At 29.9% G+C, this 13,106-nt stretch overlaps 2 protein-coding genes across 3 annotated transcripts in view; one reads left to right on the top strand and one right to left on the bottom strand.

Moving 5' to 3' along the window:
- LOC136976710 (uncharacterized) lies at positions 1-5,615 on the bottom strand. The gene is made up of 4 exons (XM_067272075.1): positions 4,995-5,615; positions 1,231-1,851; positions 661-832; positions 1-299 (listed from the first exon to the last, which is right to left on the bottom strand). Exons 1-4 carry the CDS (start codon positions 5,613-5,615, stop codon positions 1-3), a joined length of 1,713 nt encoding a protein of 570 aa, XP_067128176.1.
- A 286-nt stretch (positions 5,616-5,901) lies between these two features.
- The window catches only part of Oga (O-GlcNAcase), a 53,995-nt gene continuing 46,790 nt past the window's right edge, over positions 5,902-13,106 (top strand). For both annotated transcript variants that reach the window (XM_067272028.1, XM_067272027.1), the window contains exons 1-2: positions 5,902-6,186; positions 12,426-12,477. In XM_067272028.1, the coding sequence (XP_067128129.1) occupies positions 6,111-6,186; positions 12,426-12,477 (128 nt within the window). In that variant the 5' untranslated portion in view covers positions 5,902-6,110. The remainder of the gene's footprint in view (positions 6,187-12,425; positions 12,478-13,106) is intronic.

Raw genomic sequence — 13,106 nt, 5'->3', positions numbered from 1 at the left:
CTAAGGTTGAAAAAGTAAATCTTTAATACATTTAATAGCTATAAGCATTCCTTTTTGAAATGTTTGAAGTGATTGTTTAGATACACAACTCATACTTTCAATTATTCTGTAAGTATTATCAAGTATATTATTTTGTTCAGTTATGTTAATGCCATAAGCACATTTGGAGGGATAATCAATTTTGTAATGGAAATTGGGTGTTGAACTATTCATAACATCAAACCATGCATTAATTGATGATATAAATTCAGAAGCTACTAAGGCATTTTCAGTTTTAATATATCTTTTAATAGCAATAGCTGTAGAATTAGAAAATAATTCACAAGCTAATCTAACATTTTGTCATTGAAATTTTTGACACGTAATATGCTCTTCTTTTAATTTATGACAAACTTTTATTTCATTAGAATCTATTTGAAGTAACTTCAAATAGTCCTTGTTTATTAATGTATGATCTGAAGTTAGAAAACCTGTATCTAAAAACCAATTTCTAATGAGTTTTAACAAATGAGGTGCATCTGGAAAATAGTATATATTATGTCCATTAGATGGATGTATAAATTTAGTATTCAATATATTTATTCCTAATTCCTTCCATAATCCTATATTTTGTCTACCACAGTCACTAACAACAGCAACAGTATATCCTGCATCAAAAACTTTTATTTACTGTTATTTCAAAAGTTTTCTTTTTCATTTTAACATCAAAATCCATGCAAACTGGTTGGATTTTGATGTTTCCATGATGCAAATAGTCCATCATTATTAAAACTTGATTATTGGGTCCAATAACTTTATCCCTCACTTTATCATATTCATATATATGCTTTACCTGAAATATCAGTAAAATGTTAGAAAATTAAAATAATTATTGAATTGTTTTATGTGGTTTTATCAATACGAGTACAGTATATATGGTATTTACCTTCCTCACTCAAACTGAAAAACTAAGTTTTTCCTCTTCTGAAAGTTCAAAGCCTTTAATTTTCATGATGTTTATAACATCATTTAATATGCCTTGACAAAGATTTAGTTTTGAAGCCCATCGTCAAAGTGTCGAAACTGAAGAAAACGAGATATACTTAAGATCATATTTATTCATTTGATTTCTTATGTTTAAATATCTCAAAGTAAATGCAAAATTCATATCTTCTTTCTTCCATTTAATTTTCTTTTCTCTCCAGCAGATTATATATTTGTGTTTCTGGTACTTTTCAATATTGATATAACAAAATCTTTTTTATTTTTTTCATTCATTTTTTTCAATTTTTCATGTTCTTTTTGGATGATGACAGCTTTACTTTTCCAAAATTTCAGATTTCTTTGGATTGCTTGCATTCTTATTTCAGTATGGTTAATCTTCATTTTTAAAATAGAATTTTCATGTTTTAATTTAAAATTAAGATCTTCCAAAGTTTTACAATTGTTACATTTGTTAAGAGATTCTTCTGGTTTATCCTGTTTATTTACATCTAAAAGTTTTTCTACCAGGTTTTTTCTATTTCTTTTCAATAAACGATTCTTTCTTTCTAAATTTGACTGCTTAATATTTTCATTTTCTGTATTTCCTAAATTTATTGTTGGTATTGAAGTTTTCTTTAGTTTAGGTCTTGCCAATACACCTAATAATTCAGCTTTTAAATTTCTCTCAAAATCATTTTCTGTGAAATGATCAGAGCAAACATGACAAGAATCAGGATTGAATTTGTCTTTTCTTTTGCAATTATGGATCCATTTTTTTCTTATTATTGGATCTTTAGGAAATCTAAAATAACTAACTGTCCTGTTTAATAACTTTGTTTTACAATGGCTGTTATTACAAGTTGCAACAGCACATGTTGCTCCTGGCATCTAAAAATAATTATAAAAAATACCTAAATTTTATTATTATTATTTTCCAAAATAAATCTAATTAAGATAGAATATTCTGAAGTGGAAAAAAAGTAGTATTAATATTTCTTACATAAAAATTATTATACAAATAAATAACACCTGAATTAATTTATACTATATATAAAACATTTTTATATTTTGCATTTCTATGCATATTTTTAAAAAGTTATATTAATAATAATCAATATTTTTTTTTACATCTCGGGTTATCTTAAAAGTGTTACCATCCTGTTAAGGGGCCAGCTTATTACTGTATTTGTGGTCATTTCATCGTGCAGATACTATTTTAATACACGTAGAAAACTATTCTTAATATTTTAAAGTATTTTGGTAATAAATATATTTTATCCGTAATCAGATTCTGTAATTATTACAGAACGAAGTGTAAAGACTCTAACAAATATCAAACGTTCTAGGAACACTTTTGTTACTTCCGTACAATTTTTATCGACGTAATTATGTTTAATAATAGTAATAACGATAGATATATTTACCTTAGAAGATTGAGTCTCAAAACGCTCAAGAAAGTAACAAAAATAGTCAAATTCCGAAACTTTCTTCCCTCGCTAACTGCTGTGAAGCGACAAGGCCCTAGGTGAAGCGATGGCTCGACTAAGGATGACGTATATCCGGAATCTGACAGGAAGTGGCTAAACCGGTTGTATGAATTTCATACCTAAACCGCATGAGGTAGGTGTTCTGTAAAGCGCATGCGCAAATGCCTATAATATGGCTGCTTTATATTTTATTGGCGGTTAATTACATAACGATTCCGTAGCCGTAGTCTGCTTTTTACCACGAGATACCGCCAGTGTCGTGACGTTCAGATAGCGCATACCTCGTAATGTAAGGTGTGCTTGGAATTTTTTCTCGATATTTTAGCTTTAAAACCATACTTTATCATCAGTAATTGGTTTTGAAGTATTCCTGCTATGTTTGCTAAGAAATCGTTATGGGGTAATTGTTTTCATGAATATTAACAGGTCATTCAGTAGTAAATAAAAATATTATGTACTGTATTTGACAGATTTCTACGAATGGAAAGCCACAGAGGAGTTGAGAACCAACTAAAGTTAAGTGTGTCGTACTGTCTAAAAAATCATGGAATTTATAAATTCTACTCGTGCGGCTCTGGCACGTGGGATCGTGACTACACCCAATTCAGAAATGTACCTACAAAAGGAAACATTCAATAACAGATTGCGTATAAGAAAATGTTACAGGTATAATTTTCAATAAATCTTTTTCATAAAAAAAAGCATCTTATAAATAGCTTTTTTTTTTCTTAGCTAACATTCAAATAAATCATTGAGATCTGTTAAATGAGGCCACAAAAAGTTCACTATTTTACTGACGATAATAATTTGTTGATGGATTTAAACAACCAATTCAAAAGACTTTACTCAAATTACACAAGATACACTTAACTCTTGGTATTCGCCAGGGTTTGGTTTTTTTAAAAATCTCGTGAAAACCAAATAAGGATGCCTACGGAGAAAATTGAGTTTGGTTTTGTGGAACATTTCAAAGATAAACGTTAATTGTAAAATAAAATATTGCAAATTTTCTAATAAAAAACGTTTAAATTATTTCTAAAAAGCAATGAATAATTTTATTAAATAATACAAAAAGAAAACAAAAATTTCGAGTACGAGATTGAAAATTCAGCGGGAAAATCTTGAGATTAAAAGAATTTAAGTAGGAAAGTTTACATATTCTGTAGAATAACTTTTATAATATACTGTATAATTTTAAATATTTTGATAAAAATAATGAACAATAGTCATCTTTTAAAGCTACAATATAAATTAAATTAATAATTCTAAAAATTATATTTTCAGAAATAAACGAGTTAAAAATTACTCTCTTCTATCCGATTTCGAGAAATTTAACACAGAGATGGATCACAATCAAAATTCAATATTTATTTTTTACTATATTTTCCAAATGCATTTCGCCTGCTAGCCTCGTCAGTGGATACAACTCTATATATTATTAGTACTTTTATACTCGATCACACGATTTTTAATTTTATCCTACAATATAAACATTGAAGATTAGACAAAAGACAAATTTGCCGTTCAAGAAACGAACAGTAGCAAATTTTGTTTGTAATAAATTAATTCTGACTGTGGTGTATTTACACGGATTGTTCCCTTATTATTCTCATTCTTCTCCTCTCAGGTTCATATGGAGGTTATAGCCTTAATACGCCTTTCCTCCGAAAAGCAGTTATTGATCGCTTCGCGACCGAAGAGCCAGCCGTTTATCTCATGGTCTAAACGTACGCGCGGGAAACCGTGCCTTCCGGGAGGACTTATGGGGAACTGGCCTCCTATTCAGTCGTTATTGGCTAGGAGAAAACCCGGAAAACTCCTAGCTGCTAGCCTGTCCGAGTCGCGGCGCTAACCCACGACCGAACTTCCCAGTGTTTAGGATCCGGTCACCACCGCTATAAGCGGCAACGGAGACCACTCGGCCACTGGTGGGCCATTTACACGGATTGCGTCCGTCACGTGATTCATATTGTCGGGCTTCTTGACGTCACGAAGTAGTGACATCTCGTGGTAAAAAACAGAACTACGGCTACGGAATCGTTCTGTAATTAGCCGTAATATGTAATTAGTAATATTTTCTCCGTGGAAGCTGTCCCGTTTTCGACAATACAGCGCTTCCATTCCGCCACTGATATTCGAATATACAATAGCGAACTTATCGTTTTTTTCATATGTAGTATAGAAATTTGTAATAACATACATAATGCGGTTATAATAAAATATTAATTTTAATTAATTAACATTACGTTAAAATATGAAAATAATCGCACAATATGTATTTATATTTTAGAAAATACGAGAGAAGCGGCGCTTCCACCGCTTCCAAGGACGGCACGCTACTGGCTTCTGCCTATCCCGGTTGGATTGGGTAATAATATTTATTGAATATAATTTTATTTGTAATTAAAAAATAAAATACAAATAAAATTTTGTAACTATTTTTATTTAAAATGATATAAATAAAATTTTGTCAAACATTATGTTGATTATGGATTTAAATGCCAAATACGCCTTTTATAGTCAATATTTATTGAAGTACTGTACATAACGACTTCCTTTGGATTTTAAACACGTGTTTAACGAATCATCTGAAAATGTCATTTTCGACTCTTTAGATATCAATATATTATTGTTATCCATACACGTGAGAGCAACATCTTTGTTAGTTAAATATTTATGCAAGTCTTGTGTTTTCTTAACTAAATTACACAGTTGAAATACAGTTGAATGGAACAAATTTTTGGCTTCAATCAGTTTTAACTCCATTGCTTCTTTTTCCTTTTTCATATTTTCGAATTTCTTTACTGTTTGTACAAGAAAATTCTCATTTGAATTTCCGATCTCTATCAAGGAATCCGAACATATTCTAAGCATTTCCTCCCGATTTTCAAACTGATTTCTGAAAATCTCAATATAATCATTCATTTTCTGGAAGTGTCGTTCATAATCTATTTTTTTACGAAAAAGCCCAGTCTCTTCATTATTTACATACTTCTCTTCAATTAATTTATTCAAAAGAATACGAGTTAACCCATATAATCTGTAAACACAGTCATCAATATCCAGTTCATCGACATCATTCCACTGGCGACAACTCTCAGGAATAACAATATAATTAATGATTTCTAAAAAAAGATCTTTTGTAATATTTCTCCATTCATCCATTCTTAACAAACTTTTACTCAAATGACAATTTTGGCTATGCATTAACAATATGAATATTACAACAATAGAAACGTCACGCGTGTGTTAATTAATTAAATTTTTTAAAATAAAAATTATATTTATTTATTTTATTTAAATAGAGAAGAAAAGGAATAATTTTTAAAATAAATATTAAAAATCAATAAAGAACAAAGAAAAATATAACGTATTGTTAAACAATTTCGAATTGGTCAATATGGAGCAGGATTTTTTTAACATAATTTCGAAATTATCCAGTAAAAGTTTTTATTTAATCTGACGTCATCATTATCCATTCGTTTGGTGCTGCGTATGCGACGTTACGTGTTAGGACCAATATTGAAATGGATTGTCGAAGTCACTAAAATGTGTCTATAATTTGATACATTTGATATCATTCCACACGTTTCTTATACAGAATACTGCCTTTTTTTCGTTACCGAGTCGAAAATCTAGTCTTTATTACATATAATCAAGATGGCGGAAGAAACGTCGAGTAGCGCTGGTGACGTTGATCAGTCTAATCAGAGTTTCATTTGCGGAGTTGTCGAAGGTAAAGTTATAAGTAAACGACTACATTTAATCATTAATGAATTGTATATGTTGTTTTTAATCTAGAATTACTATTGTAATATTTAACAATGCTAATAAAAATTACCTTTATTGTTGCATTTCCCATAATTCATTTCGTATTAATTAATTAATGACTTTGGATTAATTAATCAGAATATTGAAATTATGCATCATAAATTATTTAGTGAAATAGACCGAGATGTATTGTATGTTTTTGTGTTTTCGACTTTGGATAAAGGAAGTCATTAGGAGTACAAACAGGGGAATGCAGTTCTTTCTTTGACTAAACTGTGGACTTTCTATCATATCAATTGCAAAGATTGAAAGAGAAATGATCACTTCAAAATATGTAAACCATGGTTCTAACAGGGTATCCAAGACCAAATCAGGAAAGAAGCTGTGTACTACACTGGTTTGGTTGTCATGCCATCAATGAGAACATCTGTCAGGAAAATTAGTTACTTTTGATGGGGCAATCTCTCATGCTACCATCCATAGTGTGCTGAAACACACAATGTCAAGTACATCAGGCATAAGGGAGACCAGAACTGAAGGTGTGCTATAAAGTAACCTGTGCCAAGTGTGCAAATAATTCCAAATTTGGGATAATGAATGGAAGTGAGTTGTCTTTTCAGGTGAAAAGAAGTTTAATTTAAGTAGATCAGATGGATACCAATGTTATTGTATGACTTTCAAAGAGATAAGAGTTTATTTTCAAAAGTTGACAGGAAGTTTAATTTTTGTATGGGGAGTATTTGGACACAACAATAACATTGACTTAGTGGTAATTTAAGGTATAAACGAGCAATTATTTATGTGACATCATCACAATGCCAGGCTGCAATTTTTAATGTATTTAACTTAAAATATATGCTCTCCACCTCAAATTAGTAGTGGCTTGCCTCTGTATATTGTATTTTTCCATTAACAACAGTCATGCTGGTCATCTAATACCTTTCAGGAGAAAATTTTTGAATTGAAATAATTTGACTTCCAGTTTGCATTGGAAGTTTGTCTATAGGGGTACGTTCATAGAGTTAAACGAGAATGATTTCATTAGACTTTTTGACTGATTTGTTTATAACAAAACAGTCAAAAACTATAACTGTTTCTAAAATTGAAGATATGAATGTTGATAGTGCAGCCTTTTCCAAAATATTCTTCTTAGATTGCTTTGGGTGGACAGTTATTTCTATCATTTCACCGTTTTAATCCATAACTTAAACACTTGAGTAGATTTAGAAACATTGGTATTGCCATGTGCCATTTTCTTAACGAAGTAAACGAACTCTTTCCTTTGTGAACTTCGTTAGAGTTTCGTTCGAAACTTTATTACCACACTGAGCGAGACTATTATTTTTTCACTGACTAACATGTTTAACTCATTTGACTTTACAAACGTACTCATAGACCCATAGTTAATTGAGTATCCTACCCTTAAGGTTTCCATTTTTGGTCTCATCTTTCATCTATCTAACTCCATTCTTGAGATTAAGGAAAGACAGAGAGATGGACAACAGTGGGAATTTATAGGTCTACAATTTTTTCAAATTGCAGCCCAACAACACAGAAGTACATGGGAATTTTGTGGCCTCAACTAGATACTTGTGGTGAGAGGATTGGTAGCAGAGATGTGATCCAACAGAACAATGCTTTGCTTGTTTCCACATGTCTCAAGCAGCCAAGCTTTCTTTACCAGCAAGAATATAAAGCTATTTTCCTGACCTGCATTGCTTCCTGACATTAATTCAAAAAGAACTTGTAGGGCACCTTGACTCTAAAAGTGTAGTTTTATAGCAAGCAGTATCCAAACATTACTACTCTGAAATCTGCAATTATGAAGTGTGGGAAGAAATCTGCACAGACTCCAGAACCTCATTCAACTCTGCTTGAGTCTGAAATGCATAGTGAACATTGGTCAGATCAGGCCATTGTTGTTTGGTTAGTGCTTTTGGATATAAAGGACCAATCTTTTCAATGCACTCAGTTATATAAGTGTCTTGATTTATGGTTTCTTTTGACTCTGAAGAATGGCTCTGGTAGTCTTTTTGGTCTTACTGTAAACCAGGCCAGCAACTTTTGTCCAAATATTTCCCTGTGGTACAATCTTTCCTTATCATTGGTTATTTTGATCCTTTTTACAAAAGTTGTGGAATAAGGAGCAGGAAATGATTGTAACTCTTGTCATCCATAATTACATCAGGTATGAGAAAAGCATCTTTGGTGCATTTGAAGAGAATGGACAATTGCTGCTATTGCTTCTGTTCTTGACCTGGGTTTGTTCCTAGAACAAACTTTTGTCTTCTCACTATATACTCCATATCAAGCATTATTTTTTTCAGTTTTGTCTTATACCCCTATCTTTTAATCAGTGAATTGAAAAGAAGACCAGCTTTGGTATTGAAGCCTTGCATCAGGCTGTAATTATCTTTGATGTCTAATTATACCTTTGGTTGACCCAAATATGGCTTTCTACTCTGTCATAACCTGTTTTAGTCTACCCAGGATCTTGTAAACTCACTTCTGCTTGAGACCAAAGTCACAAAATGTCTAACAATGTCTGATTTTTTTTTTTTTAATGCTAGATGAAGCTCACAAAAAATCTCTACTTTTTGCTGTCTTTCTTTATCTCTAATCTTTGTAATAATTTTGAAGAAAATAACTATTTAGCAGTTGAAAGTAGATAACTTTTGTGTTCTAATTTATAAATTCATCCTACTCTCATGCATGCATCATGAATCAAGAATTTAAATTCGCACACATTTTCCAAATTCTTTATTTTAGCAGTCTTTTAATTGTTCTGTATTGTAAAAAATGTTATTTTAGTGTTTCGTTTTTAAGAAGCATTTTGTTCAGTTTCCAACTTTATAGCAATATCTTTGCCTATATCACATTTCTTTATGGAATGTTGTCAGTTTTTATAGCAATTGTTTGTTTTCATAAGCCTTCTTGAAGAAGAATTGTTGAATTTGAAAGTGTTTGAAATGGTTCTTTGTGTATTTAAAAGTTTTTAACTTTATTAAAATATTTTATTGACTTTTTTTCTGTTTTAATTGAAGATGGTTTTATTCTGAAATAAAATTAAAAAGTTAATGACTACAGTTTTGCTGGTATCACAATAATTAGTAATTTTCATACAAACAAAAAAAATGAGTTTGACTAGATAAAATTTAAATTTAGGAATAAAAAAAAACATTTATAATAACTGAATATTTTTGTTTGTGTTAATCAGATTTTCAAATATCAGTGTAAATATAATTACCAATGAATGAAGAAAAGAAAAAAATATGTAGGGAAAGTAAACCAAGAAGCTCTTATAAAACGATCTGCATATTATAAAACGATCTGTATATTAATAACAAAGTTAATAACAGTTAATATAAACCAATACAGTTTCCAGATCTGTAATTCATTATGGAAATGATAAATGATTTCATGCATCATAGGAATGACATAGTATAGAATGTGACAAAGGGGGGGAATGATTCTTGTGATGTCACATTTTAGGTTTACCATTAATCAGTATTATACAGGTTCTTTTAACAGTGTGTCACATTTAAAAAATTTTGTTTTTGTTTTAAAATTTATAAGAACATCGAAAGATAGCAAAAAGTAAATGCACATCATACAGTTAGTTTACTATAGCTGATAACACACAATCTATTACAACAATAGTTGATTTGATTGATCAATTAATCAGTAAATTGATCAATGCAATTTCTGTTACTATAATAGTGTGAAGTTTTTATCATATTCTCACTATTTGTGTGTTACAAATGACTCCTTAGATGTTGGTAAGATTCTATACAACTGTTTTTGTTTTATCAACACCCAACTGGCAATTAAGTTATGTATGCAAAAGGCTACCATCCCAGTTCCTTCTATACCATGAATCTTTGCTTTTGCCAATGTAAACCGAGCATCCAAGTATATTCTTGATTCTTCAGTTCAAGTTTTTGTATATCAGATGTCAAACAAATGTGGGATCAGTAATATTATAAAATTGTTTTTGTGAAGTCATAGTCCTCTTTGTTTCTAAGATCTGTTGAGTTAAAAAAGGCAATTCTGGTATCCATCAGGGCAATGGACTAAGATCAAGCACACTACTGTATTTACAAGTTAAGCAATTATTTATTGTGTTAGACTTGTTTAAAATGTTTATTCAAAGTTTATTTTCAGAATATAACTAAAGAAAAAAAACATTCAATAATGTTTTCTAAATCTATAGACTACATCTTGCATGGACTGGAGGGAAACAACTTTTAAATTTGTTTGTAACATAAATGGGAATGTGATAGGACAAAGCATTTCCATGAATATACATGTCACCAGCATTCTCATTGTGTTAATTAAAGAATACCTTACAAATTCATGGGAGTGAAATAACTTGCTAGAAATATATAGCAAATATAAACAATAGCATTATATTTTGATCAATGTAATGCTATTGTTGTATAGTGTTTTATTTGAATAAAAGTGTAAATGAATCATTTTGTTTGTATCTTTTACATAAGTTATGCAGTGTATTTATGATGTGATAATTCAAAGGCTTTGTTGGGGTGACAACCAATATGACATCATTTGTGAGAGGAGATTTGTCATAATGGTGACAGTGATTGATAAGGGAATAGAAGTTAAAAACATGAAATTTCAGTATGACATCATTTATGGATGGCCTTAATCATTATGTTCAACATTATTCAACTAACACTGGACTATCATAGATGGGTCAATTTTGATTGTTCTAATATCCCAAAAACCATGGTAAAGCCACTTGAACTCTCAAATATTCATTTAGTTTAAACTTTTCTGTATTCTTTGTGTACTGTGTTGTATTTGAATGTCAGCGATGGCATAGCCAGATGGGATGAACACTGTGAAGGAGTTACATGGTATGAATTTGTTTACTTGTTGTAAGTGTACTAATTTCTGAATGAGTTTGTACCGCATGACACTCTCAAAAGGGAACTTTCTGTGTACTTGACATCTGTTGCTGATATAATACGACATGTAGAAATAAAATCTTGGCAAAGGTGAAAAATACTTTGAAATTTTTCAATTATGTAGCTAATAAATACCATGATAACAAAATACTAATTTTTGTTTGTTAAAAATAAAAACTGTTGCACAAGAATCTGATTCAGTACAGATTAGAAAAAAAAATTGAAACTAGCGATTATTTTATTGTGATATCATCACAATACCAGGCTGCAATTTTTAATCATATTTTTTAATTTATTTAATTTAAAATATATGCTCTCCATCTTCAAATTAGTTATGTCTTGCCTCTTACATCATGTTTTTTCTTTAGCAATCAAGTCATGCCAGTCATCTATCTAACTCCTTTCAGGGGAAATTTTTGAATTGAAATAACTTGACTTCCAGTTTTCATCAGAAGTTTGCATATAGTTAATCTGGGCCTCCTGTTCTTAAGCTTTTTATATCTGGTCTCAGCTTTCATCTATCTAATTCCATTTTTGAGAATAAGGAAAGGCAGGTAGACAACATTAGGAATTTATAGGTCTACAATTTTTTCAAATTGCAGCCCAAAAAGTATGATTTAAACCTGCAACATATGAGGTAGTAGTCAAGTATCAACTCACCTGCTACTGGCATGCTGTTAATATGACATGTTACATAATGAACACAAATCTTTAAACTAATTTTTCTTGCAAATGCTTGAGAGTTGCTTTGAGTGACTTTATCATGAATTACTGGGAGGACAGTACTATTATATATGTATGTATATATCAAACTTTGAAAAATTAGGAGGTAGGCCATACCTTGTAAGAAGAAAAATACAATAGTAAAATAAATGATGTCCAAATTTTATTTGGGATTAAACAATTTTTGGAACCAAACACTTCATTTTATCTTACAGATTTGGAACTAGATGTTGAAGAGGCTTTAGAAAGCTTTTGAACATTTGGAAGATTCAAATTACTTATTTAAACGTTTAAACATACAATGGAAAATAAATAAAAAATTAAAGATAATGTAATAATGAATAAAATAAAGCCTACTTTTAAATAATGTGATGTATTTCCATTCTGTCATATATTTATTTTATTCAAATTATAATTAATTATAAATTAAAAATTACAAATTTAATTATAATTTAAAATGTTACTAATGAAATATAGACAAATTTTTTATAATATTCTGTATATTTAAATTATTATATAACAAAATCAATGTTTGTTTCCTTTTTTTATAAAGGATTTTATGGAAGACCGTGGACACCAGAACAAAGACGAGATTTATTCAGAAAGTAAGTTTTACTTGTTTAAGGGTAGCCTTATTATGGTTTAATATTATATAAAATTGCAGTACATATTAGGGCAATGAATTTGTTTACTGTAATTTTGTGTGGATAACTTATAATGGAATATACACTCCAGAAAATTGCAAGAATGAAAATAAAACCTCCATATAACCTGCCTTATTGTATACTCTGCATTTTCAGAATGGCTGTTGAAAGCAAGATAATTACCATTATACAGTTTAGAAGTTAATGTCTCAAGCATTAAATTATTGCTTTTCCTGTTTCATTTTTGTTAACAAATAATTTGTATATCATCAACCCCAAATATTCTGTAATAATCATATTAATTCAGAGGACTATTTGAGTGGAATCGTGTTTTTTTTGCAAGAAAAACATTCTATTAATTCGTCTTTATCATTTGACATTAATGTGAATGTTGTTATAAAAGCAATATGTAATAAGTTTCTCCACCACATTTATTTATAGAAAATGCTATTTATTAGTGGTAATTTTGATGCATTTTGCGAAGATAAATTTTTAGTTAGTTATAAAATTGTTAATTAGGAAAAAACTTCTTACATGGTCTGATCAAAAAGTATTTAACCTGAGATCATGAAAAAAATGCCTGCATATCT

The sequence above is a fragment of the Centruroides vittatus genome, unplaced genomic scaffold, assembly GCF_030686945.1.
Source record: "Centruroides vittatus isolate TY-2023 unplaced genomic scaffold, ASM3068694v2 contig_417, whole genome shotgun sequence".
Lineage (NCBI taxonomy): Eukaryota > Metazoa > Arthropoda > Arachnida > Scorpiones > Buthidae > Centruroides > Centruroides vittatus.
Note: the sequence above shows the minus strand (reverse complement) of the source record. Positions and strands in the feature narration are given on the sequence as shown.

Excerpts from the sequence above, each read along its gene's own strand:
- LOC136976710 (XM_067272075.1), bottom strand. The coding sequence starts at position 5,615 with ATGGATGAATGGAGAAATATTACAAAAGATCTTTTTTTAGAAATCATT. Across the intron at positions 1,852-4,994 it reads AATCCAAAGGAAGTCGTTAT|ATGCCAGGAGCAACATGTGC; the intron begins GTACAGTACTTC and ends AATTATTTTTAG. Across the intron at positions 300-660 it reads TGAAATAACAGTAAATAAAA|CTATTGCTATTAAAAGATAT; the intron begins GTTTTTGATGCA and ends CTAATTCTACAG.